Source organism: Microcebus murinus, chromosome 9 (assembly GCF_040939455.1).
Source record: "Microcebus murinus isolate Inina chromosome 9, M.murinus_Inina_mat1.0, whole genome shotgun sequence".
NCBI classification, from domain to species: domain Eukaryota; kingdom Metazoa; phylum Chordata; class Mammalia; order Primates; family Cheirogaleidae; genus Microcebus; species Microcebus murinus.
The window spans coordinates 91835943-91859297 of NC_134112.1; the positions used below are offsets into that span (position 1 = coordinate 91835943).

Consider the following 23355-nt stretch of genomic DNA (forward strand, 5'->3'; position numbering starts at 1 on the left):
GGAGCTGCTGGGTCAGCATGGTTTGTGAGGGACCTTCCAAATTTGGGGAAAAAAATATATATAGTTTTTTACTCTATTGATACATGGATGACATTGGATATTTTGTCCTGACAACACATATTGAGGATGCATACAGTATAAAGTTAGAATCAAGTAGTATATGGTTGACAGAGTGCAAGCCATTTGAAGGATACATACGTTAAAAACAAGCTCGATAAATGTTTGTTAAATAAATTAATTAACCTAAGGTCAAAGCAAATTATGGCTTGAGTTTGGGCAGTGGGGGGACACATTTATATACATGAAACTATTGGGAAGGGGGCAGGGCATCCAAATTAACATACAGGAAATCAAATTTGGTGGTCAAAGCTTAATGGAATAGTTAAGCAAAGGTTCTTGGCAAAGGCAGGGCTGGGCTAGGCCTTGAAAGATGATGTATCAGGTAGGGGTTCATCAGCGGCAAGTGACAGGAAACCCAAAATGGTAGTTTAAACAAATTGGAAGAATTTCTCTTCTGTACTAAAAAGTTCAGAAGGTGGAGAGTTGCTGGCATTGTGTCAATGGCTCACGGTTGTCAGAGTTGAGGTCTTTTCTTCTCCTGAGATTGGAAGTAGCGCTTATTCCAGTCACCATGCCCTTCTGCTAGCAAAAAACAAAAACAAAAACAATAAACGAATAAATAAAAGCAGAGAGGAAATAAGAAGGAAGAGGTAAAGGTGAAGGGGCAGGTCTTTAAATCAAGAAAGAAATACTTGGCTAGCAGCTCTCAGTGGACTTGAACTTACCACTTAGTGGCCACAACTGTGTTTCATTGATTACAAATTTAGCTCTTCATTGGAAACTTTGGTATTCTAATCTGAAATAGCGAGTAAGAAGGGAACATTTTAGATAGGGCGGGCAACTAGGTAAAGTATTTTAGGTTGAGATATCAGAATAAGCCAATCCAAGGACTGAGAATAGCCTTACATTATTAGTCTATGAATTTTGTGTAACCAGCATATATAGGGTTAACTTTTAGAAGGAGATCAGTTCTGTCAGGAAACTTGTGATCAGATTTTGGAGGGTCTTAGGTACAAAAATGAGGTCACACTTGGTTTAATTCTCAAAGGGTCTCATATTGAGCTACGAATCATTGCAGTGCCATCGTGTGAGCATTGTCAGAGGGGTGCTGTTGGGGATTGGGGCTGGTAGAACAGGGAAGTACAAGATGATTTAGACTGGGAGGAGGCTGGGAGAAAGATGATAATCCTTAGCTTTTATTACTTCGGACAAATGAGAACTTTAATTATGGGAAGTGCTATTTAAAGACGAGTCAGTATAAGAAAAATATATAGAAAATATTATATATTTGAATTAGTGAGTGAGGTTCAAAGAAGAAGGTTTCAAGTTTGGAGCCTTTGGGCTTAGAGAAATGGAGAGTCTGGGGTATTAGAGATAGAAAGATATGTAATGAGTTTGTCAGCTCACCATTTTGCAGTTGATAAAGTTGAGACCCAAAGAATTGAAATAATTTGTCTAGGATTCCACAGAAAAATGGGCATGAGAACCCAGACCGTATGATTGTTATTGCTGTGTTCTTTCTACCACTTCATAGCTATGGGGGACACTGGTTTGGGAGCGGGGAGCAAGAAGATCAGATCAGTTTGGGATGGCACCGTGCGGTTGTGTGTGTTGCGCCGTGAGAGGAAGTGCAGAAGAGAGCCTTCCCACCGAAATAAAGAGGGGGAAGGGGAGTCAGGGAAGGAAAGAAGAGTGATCACAGCAGGTTTTATTTGACCCAATTCTTTTCACTATGTTGCGTACAAGATTCCAATAGAGTTGTGACATTTGCCCTGTTGCCACTGAATAGTCGCTCCCCCATACGGCTCCCTTGGTATAAGCCACAGTCGTGTGCTGCTTGGAAGGTTGAGAGTCTGGTCTAATTTCTATTTCTTTTCCTTAAAAAAAACCCTTCAGATCTTGAAAGGCCTTTGTCCTGAGGATGAATTTCCTTGTGACTTCCCCATTCCTGCAGGTTGCCATTATCACAGACATCAATCTTGTCCTGGGAGAAGCATACACGGTGGAGTGGGATATAATGATAAGGGATGAAGAAAAAATAGACTGCTACCCTGATGAGAGTGGTGCTTCTGCAGAAAACTGCACTGCCCGTGGCTGTGTCTGGGAGGTAACCGTGCTGATGGCGTTAATGTACATTCAACTCTCCCCACTGCATCTGCTATTTCATGAGCATGGCACTATTACTTACGTAACTGCTTAAAATCCACAGGAAGAAAAGACTTCCAAGGGAGTCTGATCTGGATGTGCAGAGTAGGTGGGAATATATATGGGACTTTTGAAAATAAATATTTTGCTTGGAGACCAGGAATTTAAATTTATGTCACTACCAAATGATATAGAAGGGAATGAGTGATGAGCTGCCTTTATCTCCCTATAAAATGACTTTTCTAACCCTTTCTATTTGGTAATTCTAGGATCATGTGCTGATCTATGACTTTGGCCTTACTTTTCAGGAATCCAGTTCTCCTGGAGTCCCATTTTGCTATTTTGTCAATGATCTATACTCCGTCAGTGATGTTCAGTACAACTCACATGGGGCCACAGCTGACATCTCCTTAAAGTCTTCTCCATATGCCAATGCCTTACCCTCCACACCTGTGAACTCCCTCCGCCTGCAGGTGACCTACCACAAGAATGAAATGCTGCAGTTTAAGGTAAACATAGTATATATATCAGGTGCTGACTAGACCCTTAATGGTTCCATTACTTTTTGCTGGTCAAGTTTACAGAACCCTAAAATAATATCTTCTGATTTAATCATGCTGCAATAGACTAGATCATTCTTCTAAGAGCAATGAGAAAGCAATGATGGAAGAATGAGACCTATCCTAATTTGCATTTTAAAAAGATTACTGTGGCTACTGTTAGAAAAATGGTTGGAAGAACAAGAGAAAATATGGAGAGACAAGTTAGGAGACTACTAGTTAGGCAGGCCAAGTGAGGGATTGAGTTTGGACAAGGTACAGGAAAGAAGATGAAGAACAGTGGACATGTCTGAGATTGAGAATGTAGGATGACAAGGTCTGGGATTGATTGCAAGTAGGCGATGAGAGAGAGGGAAGCACAAAGAATGATTACCATGTTCTGGCTTGTATCTCTGTGTGGATGTTAGTGTCATTAGCTGGAATGCGGAATACTGAAAAGGCTGTGCTTGGTCAATATATGATGATGAGTTCAGTTTTGGATACTGAAGTTGAGATATCTGTAAAATAGCAAACTGCAGTGATTTCTTCCTTTCCCTTCCATGGTTTAATTACATCTAAGGACTAGGGATAGACTTGTTTTATTTTGTTTTCTGAGATAGGGTCTTACTCCATTGCCTGAGTGCAGTGGCATCAACATAGCTCACTGCAACCTCAAATTCCTGAGCTCAAGCAATCCTCCTGGCTCAGCCTCCTGAGTAGCTGAGATTTCAGGTGTGCACCACTACACCCAGCTAATTTTTCTATTTTTTTGTAGAGACAGGTCTCACTATGTTGCTCTGGCTGGTCTTGAACTCCTGGCCTTAAGCTATCCTCTTGCCTCAGCCTCTCAGAGTGCTAAGATTATAGGCATGAGCCACCATACCCAGCTTCTGGACTAGCTGTTCTTAGTCTATTTCTCTATTAAATTGTAAGCTTCTCAAGGATAGGAATTTATCATTTCATCTTTTTCTTCTGAAATCTAATACAGAGCCTGGTAAACAGTAAGCACTCAAATGTTGTTGAGAAAGTACATGAGAGATCAGGTGCCTGTGGCATTACCTGAAAGGTTCTTTACAAGCTGACAATAACCTGAACTTTGAGTTACTTTGCAGCCTCTATTGCAGAGATGATGCTCTTTTATGTTCGTATCCTCACTATAGCACCGGCGGGTGGTAAGCACCTAATGGCTTTTTTTTTTTTTTTTAATTATTTTTTTATTTTGGTATATTATGGGGGTACAGATTTTAAGGTTTCAATAAATGCCCATTTCCCCCCCTCCCCCCAAAAGTCTGAGTCTCCATCATGACCATCCCCCAGATGGTGCACATCTCACTCACTATGTATGTATATACCCGCCCCCCTCCCCCCTCCCACCTGCCCAATACCCTATTACTGTAGCACCTATGTGTCCACTTAGGTGCTACTCAGTTAATACCAGTTTGCTGGAGAATATATCTGGTGCTTGTTTTTCCATTCTTGGGATACTTCACTTAGTAGTATGGGTTCCAGCTCTAACCAGGAAAATATAAGGTGTGCTATATCACCATTGTTTCTTAGAGCTGAATAGTACTCCATGGTGTACATATACCACATTTTATTAATCCATTCTTTGATTGATGGGCACTTGGGCCCAAATGATCCAGTGACACTCTACAAAAAAGACACCTGCACTCGAATGTTTATAGCACCTAATGGCTTTGAAGTGAATGGATTTTCTTGGGTTTCTAGCCTTAACTCTTGCCTACTCTACCTGTGGACCACACAGTAGTTTTCTCCAAAATGTTTGTCTCTTCTGAGCCCGCTGTAATAATCTGTGCCTTTGTGTTTGTTATTTCTTTACCAGAATGACTAGATTCCTTTCTGTGTTTGGTTAATGGCTTCTAAGTTTTTAAGACTCAGCCTGTATTTCTCCCATGAAATATCTCAGTCTCCCAGAAACCATGTGAGGCATTTCCTTCCCTTAATCTCACAGCACTTCTACATAGCTCTCTACCTTAGTGCACGTCCCCCAGGGGTTATGGATTGCTCTCTTTCACCTCCCAGTAGCATGTGAATTTCATAGAACAGCAACGTTGCCTTATTCAGTTCATTTCCCTAGTGTCTAGTACAGTGTCAGGCAGGGAGATAGTAGGTGCTCTGTGAATCATTTTAGATACCATTTTCAGCAAGGATGTCTTTGATTATTTTAATCAAATGGAGTGCATGCTTGTTTTGGAGATTTTTTTTTTTCAATTCAAAAGAGTTTTCAGGTATTCATATATACTCCTGCCAACACACAAAGTAATAAATAATACATTCATAAATAGCACACTGATTCCAGAATGATTTTTCTAAGTTAACACCAATGTCAAAGTGAATGTGTCACTGTAATAGAGGCCTTAAAAACAAGACATGACAGACTCTGATCAAAATGTTAAATCTGACATTGTTCTTTGATATGTTAATTAAATCCCAGGTATTTTGAGCTTAAAGAAGACAAAAAATATAGCATCTGAACTCTTTGTCAATGACATGGAGGTCCTGCTAAGGATATAGGTTTCAAGAGTATTATCCTTGCTAAAATCTGTGTCTTCTGGCCTAGATTTATGATCCCAACAACAAGCGGTATGAAGTTCCTGTCCCTCTGAACATACCCGGGGTTCCGTCCAGCACCCCTCAGAGTCAACTCTATGACGTTCTCATTAAGAAGAATCCATTTGGGATTGAAATTCGCCGGAAGAGCACAGGCACTGTAATGTAAGTGGCTTCTAGTCTGCTTCAGAGTCGATGCTTACCTGTGCACTCATTGCCAGGTCCGTTGTCCTCGGAGATATCCTGGCTCAAAGCATCACACTGTCAATTTCCAGAGCCATAATAAATAAGTTATATCCTTCAGGTCCATTTTTATAGAAAATCTTTAGCATCCTGGGAATAATTACTGAGGCAATTGCATATACCTGGAATTCATCCAATAATTACTTATGAGGCACCTTCCCTATAATTAGGTGTTGCTGGTTATAGACAGATGAGCTTTCTCTTCTCATGACAAAAATGACTTAGTAAATAACAAAGATAATTTAAGTCACAATATAAAAAGGAAGCTGAGATGGCGATGACTGCTGTGTAGGAAAAAGACCAGGGTCATCTAGAGTTATGGAGAAGTTACTGCTTTGATAGTGTGGTCAGAGTAGGTCTCTCTGAGGAGATGGCATTTGAAATAGGACCTGGATGAGAAGGAGCCACCCACATGGAGACTGGGGGACAGGGAAAGAGCACTTCAGACAGAGGGAGTAGTAAGTGCACAGGCCGCGAGGTGGAGCAAACATGGCGTTAAGGGATAGAAAAGGTCTCATGAGGTTGGAGCGGTGTAGGAGGTGAGGAGGTGAGTGCTGGGAGATGAAGCTGGGTGCTGGGTGGGCTTCAGATCAGGTACAGCCTCAAGCGCTTCAAAAGATGTATCCGTGAGAAGCCACTTGTAAAAATGTTGCTCTGGAGGCTACCTAGAAAATGACAGAGGGGCGCAAGAGTGGCAGGGAGAGCTGGAGTGGAGTGGTCGCGGCTGAGATGGTGAGAGGTGCTTGGGGGTGGTGTTGTGGAGGGAGTGCTCAGAGGGGGCAGTGGTAAAGGGAGACAGAGGAAGGCAGGAGGCCACCTGGGCTTTTAGCAAGGATATCTACAACTATTTTAATCAAATAGAATTTATGTTTTCTTGGAAGGTAAACAGGTTCTGGGAGGTGGGGAGGGAATCAAGGGTTCTGTCATCCTGGAAAAGTCAGCTGCTTGGAGCAGATAGAAACGCCCATTCTCTTTTTCAAACCTACCCTTTTGTGCACAGATGGGACTCTCAGCTCCTTGGCTTCACCTTCAATGACATGTTCATCCGCATCTCCACTCGCCTGCCCTCTACCTACCTCTATGGCTTTGGGGAGACGGAGCACACAGCCTTCAGGAGAGACTTGAACTGGCACACGTGGGGGATGTTTTCCCGAGACCAACCCCCCGGGGTAAGGGCAGGGCATTTGGGGTCTGTGTCTCTGCCTCTCTGCACCCACACTGTGTGCCTTTTGTGCTTTGTTTTCCCAAACTCAGTTTAGATTATCACTTTCAGCTTCTAGACAAGTGGGTCAATTCTCAGGCTCCTTTGTTTCCATGTGTTTATCTCATGGAGAAAGCGAGACCCATCTTTCTCAGCACACTGTCTTCACCTCCTGCCACTTCTCCCCCATGACTCTGCAGTACAAGAAGAACTCCTACGGTGTGCACCCCTATTACATGGGACTGGAGGAGGACGGCAGTGCCCACGGGGTGCTCTTGCTGAACAGCAATGCCATGGGTGAGATGATGCCAGCGTTGTCCCTTATTTTTGTGTGCCAGTCATCCTTGAGTAACTTTAGAATGTGTTTGACCCAGCTGCTCCCTGAAGCCAAAATTATTATCTTGTGGGTGATATTTGTTTTTTTTGTTTGTTTGTTTAGCCTTTCTAATTATTTTAGTCCAGTAACATACGATAACAAGATTTAACCTAACTCTTATTTTGACAAAAATCATGTAAGAAGGGATAAGTAAAACCAAGTGAGTCCCAAATATCCTGAGGTCAGCTAATGGGAGCCATCTATACAATCTGAACTAGTGGTGAGGCTGTGTCACAGCGGTCTTTCAGGAGTATGAAGGTGTGAAGAAAATTTGTATGGTCTACAGGAGAGGGGTGGGAAATCATGGGGATGGGAAAATAACAGGTATGTAAAACCCGGTGAGATCCAAATAAGGTCCATACTTGAGTTAATAGTATTATATCAATGTTAGTTTCCTGGTTCTGACAATGTACCATGGTTATGTGAGATGTTATCATTGGGGAAGGTGGATGTGGTGTACACAGGAACTCTCAGCGCTATTTTCACAACTTCATGTGAGTCTTAAACTATTCTTAAATAAAAATTATAATGATCATTTTTAAAAAGCAGAATGAATAAATAGAAAGCACAGCAAAGGGAAGAAAACTCCAGGGATGGGACCCTGTAGACTTTTACTTAACTGCTTCAATTCTATGTGAATATAGTACAAAATTACCTGCTCTTAACACTCCACAATAGGAGGACACAGGAAGAGGGAGAAGGTATGGAGTTCAGGGGCAATTTCTCACCTTGGAGGTTTCCAACCTCATTGACATTTTGCTGTATTTTCAGATGTGACATTCCAGCCCCTGCCTGGCTTGACATATCGCACCACAGGGGGAATTCTGGACTTCTATGTGCTCTTGGGGCCAACTCCAGAGCTCGTCACTCAGCAGTACACTGAGGTAGGGGGAAATTCAACTGGTTATCAAGTATTTATACAGCACATTCTGTGTGCCAAAACCCACATTCATTAATATAGCTTTCAGATGATAACTGGAATTGTTGGTCTTTCTCAGAGACAGATTATAGAATAAGGAAAAATAAATACATTCTAATAACTATTAAATTCAATACCTCTCTAAGCATTGCAAAGTATCAGAAGTAGTAGTGGTATCAGTGGTGGTGATGGTAATGGTGGTGATGGTGGTGGTGATGGTGGTGGTGGTGATGGTGGTGGTGGTGATGGTGGTGGTGGTGGTGGTGATGGTAGTGGTGGTGGTGGTGGTGGTGGTGGTGATGGTGGTGGTGGTGGTGGTGGTGGTGGTGGTGGTGGTGATGGTGGTGGTGGTGGTGGTGATGGTGGTGGTGGTGGTGGTGGTGGTGGTGGTGGTGATGGTGGTGGTGGTGGTGGTGGTGGTGGTGGTGGTGGTGGTGGTGATGGTGGTGGTGATGGTGGTGGTGGTGGTGGTGGTGGTGGTGGTGGTGATGGTGGTGGTGGTGGTGGTGGTGGTGGTGGTGGTGGTGGTGATGGTGGTGGTGGTGGTGGTGGTGGTGATGGTGGTGGTGGTGGTGGTGATGGTAATGGTGGTGATGGTGGTGGTGATGGTGGTGGTGATGGTGGTGGTGATGGTGGTGGTGATGGTGGTGGTGGTGGTGGTGGTGGTGATGGTGGTGGTGGTGGTGGTGGTGGTGGTGGTGGTGGTGGTGATGGTGGTGGTGGTGATGGTGGTGGTGGTGGTGGTGATGGTAATGGTGGTGATGGTGGTGGTGATGGTGGTGGTGATGGTGGTGGTGGTGGTGGTGGTGATGGTGGTGGTGGTGATGGTGGTGGTGGTGGTGGTGATGGTAATGGTGGTGATGGTGGTGGTGGTGGTGGTGATGGTGGTGGTGATAGTGGTGGTGGTGGTGGTGATGGTGGTGGGTGGTGATGGTGGTGGTGGTGGTGGTGGTGGTGGTGGTGATGGTGGTGGTGATGGTGGTGGTGGTGGTGGTGGTGGTGATGGTGGTGGTGGTGGTGGTGGTGGTGGTGATGATGGTGGTGGTGGTTATGGTGGTGGTGACAAGTGGTGATGATGGTGATAGGAGGTGGTGGTTATGGTGGTGGTGACAGGTGGTGATGATGGTGATAGGAGTGGTAGCTGGGGTGATAGTGGTGGTTGGATGGTGGTGGTGACAGTGGTGGCTGTGGCAGTAGCAATGAACACATATACTACTGACTGCACGTTGCTCATTTATTACTTACGCATGTCAGAGAACTGTACATGTATTCATACATTAAGTTCTCAGAAAAAAACACTATGAGACAGATACTATTATTATCTCCAATTTATAGGTAAAGATGCTGAAGCACAAGGGGTTATTTAAGCTAGCCCAGGGTCACACAAGCTAGCAGAACTGGAGCCTATGCTAAGCCAAGCATTTTGCCTCTGGGTTCTGTGCTCTTAACCAGTGGGATAGGATGCCTCTGGGAATCAGAATGAAATCAGATTTTCTAGGCTTCCTAGAGAAGAAACTTCCTAGCAGGGAGCTTTCCCCAAGGCATCACAGTGGCTCTGCATCTCCTCAGCTTCTCTTTGGATTTGAATTTGTTAGCTTGGGACATGGAAAAATATTTTTATTACTTCATGTAAAACTTCAATCTGGTTTCTCCTTTTTGAGGACTAATATTTTCTTTCTATTTTCTAGTTGATTGGTCGGCCTGTGATGGTACCTTACTGGGCCTTGGGGTTCCAGCTGTGTCGCTATGGCTATGCGAATGATTCCGAGATAGCCAGCTTGTACGATGAGATGGTGGCTTCCCAGATCCCCTACGTACGTTCTTGGTCATGGCTCGGGGACCTTGTAGCTAACCCCAGTGTGTCTGTGTCTGGATTCGTTTGACTGATTTTTTATGGTGTTCTAAAAAGACACAAAGTGCTTTCCTGAAAAATATCACACTGAGCCTCGCCCCAGCACAGTAATGCAGTGGGGACCTTTGTCCCTATCTTGTAGAGATGGTAGCTTGAAGATTCACAGTGATTTGCCAGAGGAGGAGGAGAGAAGGCCAGCTCCAGGGCTCTTTCTGCTATGTCATGCTTCCTTTTATTCAGATTACTTTCACATGACTTGGAAACATTGAGTCAAAAAACACTTAGTTTTATACGAATAAATGATCCACCAAACATCAGTTTTGCTTAATTTTCTTAAAAAAATTAACCCCGAGTCAATCAGACTGTCGTATATGGAGATATGAACTCGGTTCCAACACTTCTATCCACTTTGAGCTAATCACGGACTGAGTGCAGGAATACTACTTCAGGTTCCCAGAGTAAATACAAATGGAAACAAGCTCTGTCCTCCACTTGAGGACAAGAGTAGAGTCCAGTAATCAAAGAACTGATCCCATGAGCCACTTATGTATTTAATTTTATGCTACTGACTTTTCTATTGCTTACAGTTGTTCCAATAGTGGAAAGTACGTCACAGGATTTCATTCTTAATAAGAAAGCTGTGTCAGATTACTCCCAACACTGGATATTTCAAAGCAATTCCAGGTCTTTGTTTTGTTTTGTTTGTTTGCTTTAGATTCACTATCCCTGTCATATCATTCCTAGGTGGTTAACTCTATTTTTTCTGAACGTGAACCACTGATACGGGGGGCAGCCTCTTGGGGGAGGTAATCGTGAGCATTTCTTGTATCTGCAGCTTGCAAAGCACTTTCTCCTGTAGTGATTTTATTCATCCTGGCAACTGCCCTGCCAGGGAGGCACTACCATCCTCTTTTCTGATGACTTAGTTTTATTCTATTTTACAGCTGAAACTTTGAAAAACGAGGCGAATTTCCCAGGGCCCATACCTAACAAACAGCAGCGCTGTCTGCAGTTCACTGTCAGGTAGGGGAGGGTTGTCCTCCAATGGAGCCTGGACTTGTACAACCTCGGCCGCTCTGTTTCCTGTGTCCTCTCGCAGGACGTGCAGTACTCGGACATCGACTACATGGAACGGCAGCTGGACTTCACCCTGAGCCCCAAGTTCGCTGGATTCCCAGCTCTCATCAATCGCATGAAGGCCGAGGGGATGCGGGTCATCCTCATTCTGGTCAGTCCTTCGTGGCTGGGTGGAGCCTGTGGTGAACAAAGCCTTTGTCTGGTGAACAAAGCCTTTGTACTGTCTTTCCGTGTGACGGGACATTGAAGTACAATAAGAAATGGGTGTTTTCCAATATCCACAGAAACTACATTTCAGGTGGAAGCTAGGGACTTCTCTCTTGAGGGGTTCCTTGTTCTGTCCCTTGTTTATTTCCTGGCTTTGGTTTTTCCAACTGACTTGTACTTTGATTTCAGGATCCAGCCATTTCTGGCAACGAGACACAGCCCTATCCTGCCTTCACTCGAGGCGTGGAAGATGACGTCTTCATCAAATATCCAAATGATGGAGGCATCGTCTGGGGAAAGGTATCCTCTAAGCTACGATCCACTGATCCCTAGCCGGGGAGGGCCACTATTATTTTTTGGCCTTTTCCTTTTGGGCTCTGTGGCCAGAAGTTCTTATTTTCTCACTCAATGTTTGTTAACACAGTTAAAGACTTTTAAAGTAATAAAGATGCATTGTGGAATCCACTTTTCTCTAGATCAATTGATAATTGGAGTATATTGCCCCTAGAAATATGGTTTATAATTTCTTAGGAAATACTATATAAGGGAAATTGTGTAGTCCATTTGTGCTGAACATTTTTCTCTCCACAGGTCTGGCCTGATTATCCTGATGTTGTTATTAATTCGTCTCTAGACTGGGACAGTCAAGTGGAGGTAAAAGGCCCTTTGTGGATGCTCGGTGAGGTCAGGGTGGCTAGGAAGGGGCAGCCTTACCCAGGATACTGGACATGCCCATACCATGGACCTGGGTACGACAAGGGAGAAAAACTTAGGGAATGTGCTCTGGGTGTCAGTCTGTGTGCTAACTGCTTTGCACATAGGGCACTTTACTCCCAGTTGGGTTGTAGGTACTTATCATCACCCTTGGCATCTAAGATCAGGGAGCTTAAATTATTTGTCCATGTTCTTAAGTGGCAGAGTAATGATTTCAAATCCAAGGCTGTCAGATTCCAAAGGCCCATGAAATTTCCACTGGATGATACCTACTGAAAGTACTCTCTTTTCTCTGAATTAATATGCATGTTGTTGCCTTGAGTATATATTTGAAGCAGAGTCTCCAACCCTTGTCTTTAGTGATGGGGTGTTTTTTCTCTGTATTTATTTTTCATGGACGGTCTTCTCCACCTTCACTCTTATAAATCCTGTCCCCACCCCATCCTTCCTTGGGTTTCTCAACTTTGTGTTTGCCTCTCAAATTTCCAACCTTAGGTTAAAACTTGCTCTCTCTTGCGTATAGATTCTTACTTATAATGGATCCAGGTAGCTCATGCTTCTGGACTTGAATTTCTTCCCAGATTCACTAAGCTTCTCTTGCTTGATAAATACATGAATAATGCCTTACTGATCCAGGAAGTCTCAGCCCCATCTTGTAGCCAAGAAGTGTGCCCCATAAACTGATGCAACCTGTTTGCTTCTTTATCGATTGCTGTGATAATACCCATAGCAGGATTCTCAGAGAGGGGGTGGGGACCCTCTGGAGATCAAGTATCTTGCCTTAACTCCTGAGATGATCTTCAACAATGATTATTCTTTCTGGGCAGGAACTGTAGCAGGGCATATGTAGCCTTTGCAACCTCCACAGAATTGCTGGGGAGACAGGAAAAAGGCCTGTTTCCCAGGGCACTTGCCAACAGTTGGAGGGACAAGGACTCCATCCTCTGAATGGTCAGCAATGTGGTAGACACATTGGGAGAGGTACCGCTTCTGTTGTCAAGGGGCTGGCGACTATCTTATGAGCCCCACAGTCCATTAGGCATTATGGCCAATACTGGCATCTTCAGGGCATTTGGAAATCTGGGGGCAGTGTCTGTTATCACAGTGACTAGGGGATACCAAGTGGCATTTAATGGGTGGTAACCAAGGATGCCCATAGCTCTGACTGCAGGGGATTCTCCACAAAGAATTCTCTTGCCCCAAATGCCAGTTGTGCCCCTGATGAGAAACACTTCTTTAGGGGGTCACAGAATCTTTTAGGTAGCTCATAAGAGATTCTCTGCAGATAGAATAATTTTAACTATTTATATTAGTAAGATCTACTCAATGAGGCTGGGAATGAAGCTACTGACATCCAGGTCTGGCCTCCCTAAGGGTAGCATAAGAGAAATAGCCAAGCAGCCTGTGGAAAGCAGATTTCTGAGTGTGAAGCTCGGGAGATTTAATTCAGGAAGTTTGGGGTGAGGTCCAGGAATTGCGCGTTGGTAGCACAAAATGGATTGCGATAAGTGATCCTGGGGCCCAATCTGCGCGTGGGCACATCACTGGTATATGGCCAGGGGAAGTGAGGGAGGAACAATGAGGCAAGCGTTGATACAGACAGGGGTGAGGCAGAGCCAGCACCTTGGAGAATGGCAGAACAGTCTTCATTACGTGGGTAAGGATCATCTGAGCAGAATTTAGTGAGATTAATAAGTAATGGTTGATCAAATTTCTGACGTGTATTCCATACAGGATACAATTCTGACTCGGATGTGACTGATACTGACTCTATTGTAACCCTCCATCCCCCACCCCATCCATTGTTTCTACCCCTGCCTGATCTGGAGCTCTCTGTTTTAGGTGGAAAGTTGTCCTTGTCTGCTTCCATGATTTCTACCTTCATTTTCTAACAAAAGGCATCCCCGGCATGCCCCCATCCTCACTATTCCCAGTGATGTGGCTCACTACCTTCTCATTTCTCTGACAGCTGGATCCCTATATATGGATCTGTTTCCATTTTCTCCTATGTGGTCCTCTTCTGCCTTCTATCTAGACATACAAGTTCCTACTTGTCTTTTGTCTGTTATGCATAAGAACTGGAGCTCCCCTAGACCTAATCCTCTTTCTGTTGTTCTTCCTTTCCTCTCCACCAGCATTGTTTAGCTCTTTAACTCTTAAAATGCAGTAACTAACATAAAGGAGGCAATTTACAGAGACATGCAGGACCATATGTTCCATAACAAGCAACATGGAGTATACAGAGATTTATGAGTATTTGCTGCTGCTAAGTGGTGTGAACCCACAATTAAACACTGACAGTATTTACTTTATGTCAGGTTCTAAGCTAGGCACTGAAGGGAACATAAAGGTCACTCAGGAGAATATAAAACAAAGTCCTTGCTCTGAAAATCTTACAATATAGTTATTAATAAGAAATTATACCTTGAATTCATTTTTCAGGTTAGTAAAGACGTTGCTTTTATTATTTGAGGGAAGATGAGAGAAGAGGAGGTTGAAACTTCTTCAAGTCCTCCCAGTTTATGTTACACACAACTGCAGTTTTCATGTGATTCTGAAACCGTAGAAAACAGAGATGCATACTAGTCAGTCTACCATTATCAAATATAATCCTAGCCCTTCCTCCCCTTCCCCAGTGGGAATGATGCAGGAGAGGCCCACCTGGATATTTCTTTCCCCCCTGTTATAATCTCTGATATCTACAGTCTCTCCCTGGTTCCTGCTCTGTCTTTGAAGAGTGCTTAGGAAATGCCAGGACAGGAGTTGGGAGTGGGGCATCTATTAATAATTCATGAGGCAGTGAGTTCAGGGTGTTGATTGTTGCCACTCATGTTGATATGAAGTAATCTATGGAAATTTTCCAAATGCTGAGGAGGTGTGAAATTTGCACAAATTTTTTCTCTTTATACTCTATGTTTCTTTAATAAGCAAAAAGCATGATTTAGTCTCTGTTCAGACTACGTATCACCATGTATTAATAGTACAAGTCTTTGCATGAGTTAAGTTCTCAGTAAGTGCCTGTTTTCTATTTAATATATTTATTTTATAAATAAATAAATAAATAAAAATATATAAAAATAAATATATAAAAAATAAATATAAAATATAAATAAAATAAAAAATATAAAATAAATAAATATATCTAAATATATTTATTTGGAACAAGCAAATTTTTTTATTATATTTAATTTTTATAGCAATTATTTTTAATTATATTTAATTTTTATAGCAATACCGAGCTTATGTGGCCTTCCCAGACTTTTTCCGTAATTCAACTGTCAAGTGGTGGAAGAGGGAAATGGAAGAACTACACACTAACCCACGGAATCCAGAGAGAAGCCTGAAGTTTGATGGCATGTGGATTGTAAGTGTGTGTGTGTGTGTGTGTGTGTGTGTGTGTGTACACACGCTAGGTGCATGTCTACCTTTGTGTGCCCAAGCGTATGCATCACTGACCTTTAGTCGAGAGGATAACCATCATCCACGGGAGACTTTGGACTTATCTGACACTTGTTCCAACTGGGAGTGGAACAGCCTGACATTCCTCACACCTCGTAACTGGCCTCACCTTCCTACTGTGAAACCTCTGAGATGATTACTAGGAATTTCTTGGAACTTTGATTGCCTTATACCCGGAAGGAGATTATTTTTAACCCTCTAGTCTGTGATTCTGCAGGGGTTAGTTGATCTTTCTAGCCAAGACTCACCAGGATTTGATGAACCTCTCAGGGCCACCATCTACAGAGTTTACTGGATGTTCAGTGATTTATTCATTATTTGTTTGTCTCTGAATTGATAGGATATAGTTATTTTAAAAGTAAGCTGTGTCTGTCTTTGACATTTCTAGGATATGAATGAACCCTCAAGCTTTGTGAATGGGGCAGTTCCACCAGGCTGCAGGGATGCTACTCTGAACCGCCCACCGTACATGCCACGTAAGGACTTAGCCTTCTCCCCTGGCAGAGCCATGGCTAGAAGGAAGATAACCACTGCAGATGCCCAGTGGCCAGCGGTTTGCCCTGATGGCTCAGAGCATGTCCTCATTGGTGCTGTGGTTTTCTGGGGGCCATGGGCAAAAGCACTTGAAGTGTTCTACCCAGTTGGGTGTGTGTAAGTTACTGGACCCATTGGGTGAATTTCTTGAATTTGTCCAGAAAGCATTTAAAAATGATAATGTCCTCAAAAGATTCACACAGCTAGATTTCTTAGTTTTTCAAGCTGATATTAATTCCTCCACAGGAATTTGTTGTGTCAACAAGAGGTGGAAAGTAGTGGTTGCCCCTATCATCGAGTTAGTGGACTTTGGAGTTACAGTTGTGTTCATATCTTGGCTCCAGAAATTATTCTCTCTGTGAGCTGTGTGACCTTCACAGATGTTTCCAGATCTTAGTTTCCTATAAAAGGCAGGTAACAATTATCTTCTTCCTAGAATTATGATGCAAATTACATGAAATAATGTACACATTGAGGACCTGGGTGCGAGCCTGTCATGCAGAGCTTGACAACTGTGTGTTCTTTCCTACACCTCTGCTTTCTCCAGTGAACCTATATTGAAAACATCAGTTAATCTTAAGATCCAGAGTCCAAGCCCTTGAAGAGAGGTCAGAGATAAACAGGGTCAGGGCTGATTTTCACATCATTAGGTTTTTCTTTTCAGATTTGGAGTCCAGGGACAGGGGCCTCAGCAGCAAGACCCTCTGCATGGAGAGCCAGCAGATCCTGCCGGATGGCTCCCCAGTGCGGCACTATGACGTGCACAGCCTGTACGGGTGGTCCCAGACCAGACCCACATACGAGTGAGTCACTGTCTCCCTCCTCCAGTTGGTGCAACCTGCAGGGACAGCCAGTGACTGATGCAGCTGCCCTACTTTTCCTTTCATTCCCCATTGTAAAGGTTAAGAAGATTTCAATTACAACTATGTAGCAATTCTTATTTATCAAACATACACCCATTGAGCATGGAGCCAGGCTCTGTGATTATAATTAGAAGGACAGATTTAAATAAGGCATGGTACCACCAGTGAAAAAGAATTGGTCCTAGTGGGGGAGACACACATGGAGACACCACTAAATATCACACAGTGCAGCTAGTGCTATAATAGCTTTAGCTACAAGAGGCAAAGGGCACACAGGGGACTGGATGTCTCTCTCCTTTATTTCAAAAGTGAATCATCTGTTGAGATCTTTTTTGCCGTGCTTTTTGGAGAGTCAACTGGTGTTCCGTTGAATTAGCACAGTCCCACTTTGCAAGCTCAGTGAACAATACAGATTAATCTAAGGAAAATCTTATAAAGAGATTCACCCTCTTCCTCCCCAAATATAGAAAACCAAGCATTGAGCAAATCAATAGCAAGATTTAATGACTAATTATCATTTTGGGGCACTCCAGTGAGTTTGCTGCGTGGCGAAGCTCTTTGTAAAACGCTCTGAAAAGGCATAGCTGATCATCCGTGTCATCTGGGATCGGTCAGTGGAAACCTCATTACGGCTCCGGTTCCCGTGTTCCTTCCAGTCACGTAGCAAACATTCTGTCACTGTGCCCGAACGCAAGAGCTCTGTTACGAGAAGCTCTGTGGCCTTTCCTCCCCTGCTGTGCCCTCAGTTCACCTCCGTGTTCCCCTCCAACCAGAGCTGTGCAGGAGGTGACCGGACAGCGAGGGATCGTCATCACCCGCTCCACATTCCCCACTTCTGGCCGCTGGGCAGGACACTGGCTGGGAGACAACACAGCTGGCTGGGACCAGCTGAAGAAGTCTATCATCGGTGTGTGGGTACATTCCAGGGGCCAGTGCTGGCAGGGAAGAAAGGATCCTTGGTGAAGGAGGGAGGAGGCAGGTCACAAGAGCCTCATCTGACACAGCTGTGCTTCTCATTGCAGGCATGATGGAGTTCAGCCTCTTTGGCATATCCTATGTAAGTGTCCTGTGGCTCCCTCTTAGTCACCAAGAAGATGGCAGCGTCTTTCAAAAATCATCAACAGGCTCGTTTTACTTCCTTTTGGTTCAGACAGGAGCAGATATCTGTGGGTTCTTTCAAGATGCTGAATATGAGATGTGTGTTCGCTGGATGCAACTAGGGGCGTTTTACCCCTTCTCAAGGAACCACAACACCATTGGAACCAGGGTAGGACATTCGCTCCTACCTCAAGTGTTTTGTGTCACTTGAAACAACGTCCATTTTTTAGCTACAACTAATGCAGTCTGTATTTCCTGGGGACATCTTCAAAATCATTAAACCCTTATGAACCATAGTATTCTATATTATTTAGATTATTTGTTTTATTTAGGCAGAATTTCACCAAACATATATCAAGAAGAATGTCATATGGGGGAATTTTATCAGCCATCCTGGGAGAGATTCAGTGACTTGTTCCATTCTATTAAGAATATTCTCTGGGTCTCATCTGTAATTATCTTTTGTTTAGCTATGTGTGGTCTTCATTTGGAATAGTATTTCAATCCCTGAGGTCCCCTGGAATGAGCTCCAACAAACACTATCCTTTTTCTCTCTCTCTCTCTTTTCCTTAGAGACAAGACCCTGTGTCCTGGAATGCTACCTTTGTGGAAATTTCCAGAAGTGTCCTGCAGACCAGATACACACTTCTGCCGTATCTCTATACCTTGATGCACAGGGCCCACACAGAGGGCATCACTGTTGTGAGGCCCCTTCTCCACGAGTGAGTATCTAGCCCGGATCTCAATGATGGATGGATAATTTATTTCATTCTACAGAGTGGCAGTTGATGCAAACAGTTCTTCCAAATTAAAGCCATGATTGCTTCCTGACATAAGCTCCTCAGGCACAGACCATACTTTATTACTCCCTTTAGCACACTGTGACGCATGCCATAGGTCATTGGTAGAAGGCTATTTATTGAATGAGAATTTTTTTTTACTGATACAATACACTACAGAATAATTTCTTTCTAATTTGTCTATGCAAAGGCCTATCTATTTTTTTTTTTTTCCAGCAATTTGGTTATATGGACCTAAGCCAAAATGAGCTGAGGTCACAAAAGACGGCCATTTTGGGGGAAAATGGAGGGATGAGGGCCATGCTTGCATTTAAAATGTGCTGTGGTTAAGAATTGTGGAAGTATTTTATAGGAGAGAACATATCTAAATGCAACCACTTCTGAAGTTTGAGAAACATCACATGCAGAGCGTGGGGGCAGGGTATTCCTGATCAGACTTAGGAAAGAGCAAAAGATGGCTCAGGGTGCAGCTAGATTTCTGGCTGGGATCTGAACTTGAAGAGTTTCCTCTGGGCCTTGGTCTGGGGCCCTGTTCGGGCTCTGGTTGTGACGCTTTCATTTCTCTTTCCAGGTTTGTGTCAGACAAGGTGACCTGGGATATAGACAGTCAGTTCCTGCTGGGCCCAGCCTTCCTGGTCAGCCCCGTCCTGGAGTCCGTGAGTATGGAGAGCAGAGCGTCCGGCTGGGGGCTGGGTGCACGGGGCGAGGAGGGGCCTGGCCTGGTGGGAATCCTGAGACACGGCTTCTCATTCTTCCTCTGTCTCTTTCTGTCCTTCTGAGCTGACGTCCATTACTGGGGCCTGTCGCCCTTGTTTTTAAAAATCGACCTAACAATTCTGGTTCATGTGACAATCAAGAAGAAAAAAACTTCTGATATATTTGAAAATATAATCATCTCTCTGCTAACTGAATAAGGAGTACAGGGTCTGGTGGAGGCAGCAGTGTAAACAGTCTAGCACCGTTAAACACAACTTTTCAGGAGACTCGTCTGCAGCACTGCTCTGTGTGCTCTTGCTGCTGCTGGCTTGCTCCTCCCTCCTGCTGTGAGCTCCAGGCAGCAAGAAACCATTTCTTTACTTCCTCTGTTCATGATGAGGCTTCTGATTAAAATACCAGCTAATTGCACCCATTCCCAAATCTTATTGTACCTATAACATTTTCTTCTGCCCCAGACCCAACCTCAGTCGTTTATCTCTTTAGAGAGGGTATGAAGTAAGTCTGTAAGCAAATGGTGATTTTTTTTTTCTCTGAAGTCCTGGATCTCAAAGGGCTTTATAGAAGCCACTTGTTTTGGGTAGGCAAATCTCCCCTGTTTGAAAGGGTGTAGATGGGAAGGAAGTCTTCCCCAGCATTGCTGACCTCTAGAGAGGTGATGCAAATGGGCCAAGGCCATCACTGTTATTTTCACCTCTTTCCCAGTCAACATGGTTCTTCTGGCCTCAATAACAGTGTCGTGTCCACTGTCAAGCATTGTTTGTGTTCAATTTTAGAATGCCAGAACCGTCACTGCTTATTTCCCTAGAGCTCGCTGGTACGATTACTACACGGTAAGTTTTTCTGAATGTTTATACAACCTGGAAAAATGGTAGAGTGCGAAAGCTTTAGATCCAGTAGACCACAGGCCAAATGCTGGCTTTGTAACCCACCTACTGTGTGGTCTTGCACAAGTCAGTTTAAATCTTCTAGCCTCGGTTTCTCACCTCTCAGTGGAGTAAGACCACTTTCCTCATAGAATCATTAAAGAACACACAAAGCATCTCACTCAGTGGCTGGCTTCTCCTGGGTGTTCTTTACTTGTTAGTTTTTACCTTTCTTTATATCACCACTATTCACTGTGGTGTGTAAAGGCAAACAATAATGAGCATTTGAGATTGTACTATAAAGTATAGTTTTGGTTTATGTCCTTGCCTTCTATAAGTTCATAAGTATAGAGGTATTTCTTCTCTTTTTTATTAAATATCTCCTTCTATAGCACAGATGCTCAAAGAAGGGTTGCTACCTATAACTACCTAAAGTAAGCAAATTATAGGCAGTGTGCAAAAACACACAGAGTGAGGACTCAACTTTTGTGAGTCTAAGCAGTGCAAGTACATTTAGGAGTGAAGAACCTAATAAAGTCTCCCATTGCACAGTTTGTGTGCTAGTGTGAGCCCCAGGGACTCAGCTGGGAAAGCAGGGTCTTCCACACCAGCTTCAGGGTGGGTTCTCTTGCAGGGACACAGACAAGTTGAGGTTTAATTCTTGAGGAATGCTACTGGCATCTAGCGGGTAGGCACTGAGGATTCTGCTAACTATCAAAAAGCACAGGGCACCCCCACAACAAAGAATTATTTGGCCCCGAACGTCAGTAGTGCTGAGACTGAGAAGCCCTGCTCAAGTTGAGAAAATGTGGAAGGATGGAAGGATGGTTCTTTAGGATTTGAGGTTTACGAGTTGGGTGAGAGAACACCTCTTCCTCTCACACACGAGGCAAGATAAAGATGTCAAACATAAAGGCAGATGCGTGAAGTCAAAGGTAAGGTTGGTGAAGTAAGTCAGCTCACTGCGATGATCCTTCCTGTGCAGTTGGAGTGAAAGGTGGGGGCGAGGGCAGAGAGGGGAGATGGAGACTAGGTGGGCCCTTAGTTAAAGAGAAGGCCTAGACATGCTGTTGTGGGGAGTGGGTCAGGAGCAACGAGAAGTGAGTGAAAGGATTGTTTAACTTCCTGTAGCAGTGCTCTGTGACACAGAATCAGGTTGTGGAGTCAGGGTGGGCTGTGATCCATGTATTGTGTACATGTAGAGACCTCAAGGGCAGAGGCCCTAACCAGACATGACAGCAGCAGTGCAAGACTTCGCACAGCCCCTGGGCAAATGCAGCAGGTGTGATAACAGGTGTGTGCGGACGTGTGATGAGCAGGCAGCGAGTTCAGAGGGCTGGACGAGATGTCTGGCCAAACACATAGTCCAGGGAGGTATGTGTCCTCTCCCTCTTCATCTCTTACGTTCTTCTGGCCCACAGGGTGTGGATATTAATGCAAGAGGAGAGTGGAAGACCTTGCTAGCCCCTCTTGATCATATTAATCTTCACGTCCGTGGGGGCTACATCCTGCCGTGGCAAGAGCCTGCTCTGAACACCCACTTAAGGTGAACGCTGGGACTGGGGTTCTCCCTCACATACCAATTGGCTCGCTGAGTTGTAATGAAGCCCACCAATGTGTAAGCACCACTCTCAAGACCCAAATCAGTTTTACTGAACACTTGTCTTTTGTTTGTTTGCTGGTTTGTGTTTTAACCTTTTTTAAACTCTGCATTCTTCAAACTATTATTAACTGTTTTAGATCTGAGTAGGCAAGATGCTAGATCTAAGAAGCGACGTTTGAAATGAGAGTCAAAGTAGGAGCAACCATGACTCATGATGGTTTTAGAAGAGTATCAGATCTAACCGACTCTTTCCTAAGAAAACTATTGCTGAAAAGTTGTTTCAGCCATACCACAGCTGATGCCTGAGGCTGAGATTCCTCACATACAAGATTGTGAAATTCTATATCTAAGTTTGTATAATAATAATAACTGATATCAAGCAAATGCTTGCTCTGTGCCTAGAACTGTACGGATATGGGAATTTCTATTGGGAGATTATCTACTTTTCCTTAATAAAAGGAAAAAATAAATTCCGTGAGGTAGTTACTGTTATTATATCCATTTCACAGGTGAGCACAGAGGCTAAGTGATTTACTCAGAGTCAAATAGCTGGTAAATAGATGACCAGGGACTAAAATCCAGTCTGTTGGATATCAATCCTAAAATTCTTAGACTCCATACTCATTTGATTCCAAAGATTCAAATAAAAACTGAAGAACTTAGGACATTTGAAAATAGAACTCACTGTACATGTTTTAGGAAATTAGGTCATAAAAACAGAGATTTCAGCATCAGGAATTTTCTCGTAAAGGGGAAAAAAGAACCTGGTAAGTTTGGTTGTAGTGTCTTTAAGAGCCTTAAAGAAGTATTCCCTCTGATCGATGCACTAATTCATTTATTCATGACATGAAGTCCTATAGCTAGAGGGAGACAAAACTAGAACTGGGTCACAAGTCTCTTGAATCTGAATACCTGGTCTTTATCCCATGAAGCACTTTCTTTTGTGCTTTTACATTTTTATGAAAACCCTCATTTTTACATTTGTGGCTGTGGGTTTGTTTTTAGCTGATTAATGCCTTTCTCTCACCTCACTGCAGCCGCCAGAAATTCATAGGCTTCAAGGTTGCCTTGGATGATGAGGGCACTGCTGAGGGCTGCCTCTTCTGGGATGATGGGCAAAGCATCGGTGAGTAGGGCTTGCCTGGGATTCATGCCAATAGCATCGACCACATTCCTGGGTATCGTATATGCCCACTATTAAAAGCCTTTTCCACGTTAAAACAATTTTGCATTTTCAAATATAGTCATTTGTTACTTGAAGTATATATTTCATATTGTACATGATCCAGTGCCTCATATAAATGAGGCTTAGTTCTGACTCTCTCACCATTACTCAACCATCCTAATCCATTCCCAAAGGCAGAAGAGTTTATCCATTCCCATAGGAAGAGTTTATTTGTAGCCAGCTGAGATAAACTGTCCTATGATTTATGGTGAAGAGCACATTCTCTAGTTACACGGCTAACTGTCCCAGTAAAAGTGATGATGCCTCTCTCAGTTGTGTTATTTTGGGA

General features: G+C 43.6%; 1 protein-coding gene across 3 annotated transcripts in view; it reads left to right on the top strand.

Moving 5' to 3' along the window:
* The window catches only part of MGAM (maltase-glucoamylase), an 89578-nt gene that overhangs the window by 61410 nt on the left and 4813 nt on the right, over positions 1–23355 (top strand). For 2 of the 3 annotated variants that reach the window (XM_012768041.3, XM_076006671.1), the window contains 21 exons: positions 2015–2167; positions 2514–2714; positions 5326–5480; positions 6559–6727; positions 6960–7056; positions 7907–8019; positions 9743–9868; positions 11006–11134; positions 11380–11490; positions 11782–11844; positions 15134–15268; positions 15752–15839; positions 16562–16700; positions 17534–17667; positions 17783–17817; positions 17911–18027; positions 18432–18580; positions 19230–19314; positions 20149–20205; positions 21660–21784; positions 22879–22967. In XM_012768041.3, coding sequence (XP_012623495.2) covers positions 2015–2167; positions 2514–2714; positions 5326–5480; positions 6559–6727; positions 6960–7056; positions 7907–8019; positions 9743–9868; positions 11006–11134; positions 11380–11490; positions 11782–11844; positions 15134–15268; positions 15752–15839; positions 16562–16700; positions 17534–17667; positions 17783–17817; positions 17911–18027; positions 18432–18580; positions 19230–19314; positions 20149–20205; positions 21660–21784; positions 22879–22967 — 2470 coding nt within the window. Of the gene's footprint in view, positions 1–2014; positions 2168–2513; positions 2715–5325; positions 5481–6558; positions 6728–6959; positions 7057–7906; positions 8020–9742; positions 9869–11005; positions 11135–11379; positions 11491–11781; positions 11845–15133; positions 15269–15751; positions 15840–16561; positions 16701–17533; positions 17668–17782; positions 17818–17910; positions 18028–18431; positions 18581–19229; positions 19315–20148; positions 20206–21659; positions 21785–22878; positions 22968–23355 lie in introns of those variants that run through there. The other variant, XM_076006670.1, reaches the window with a different exon arrangement.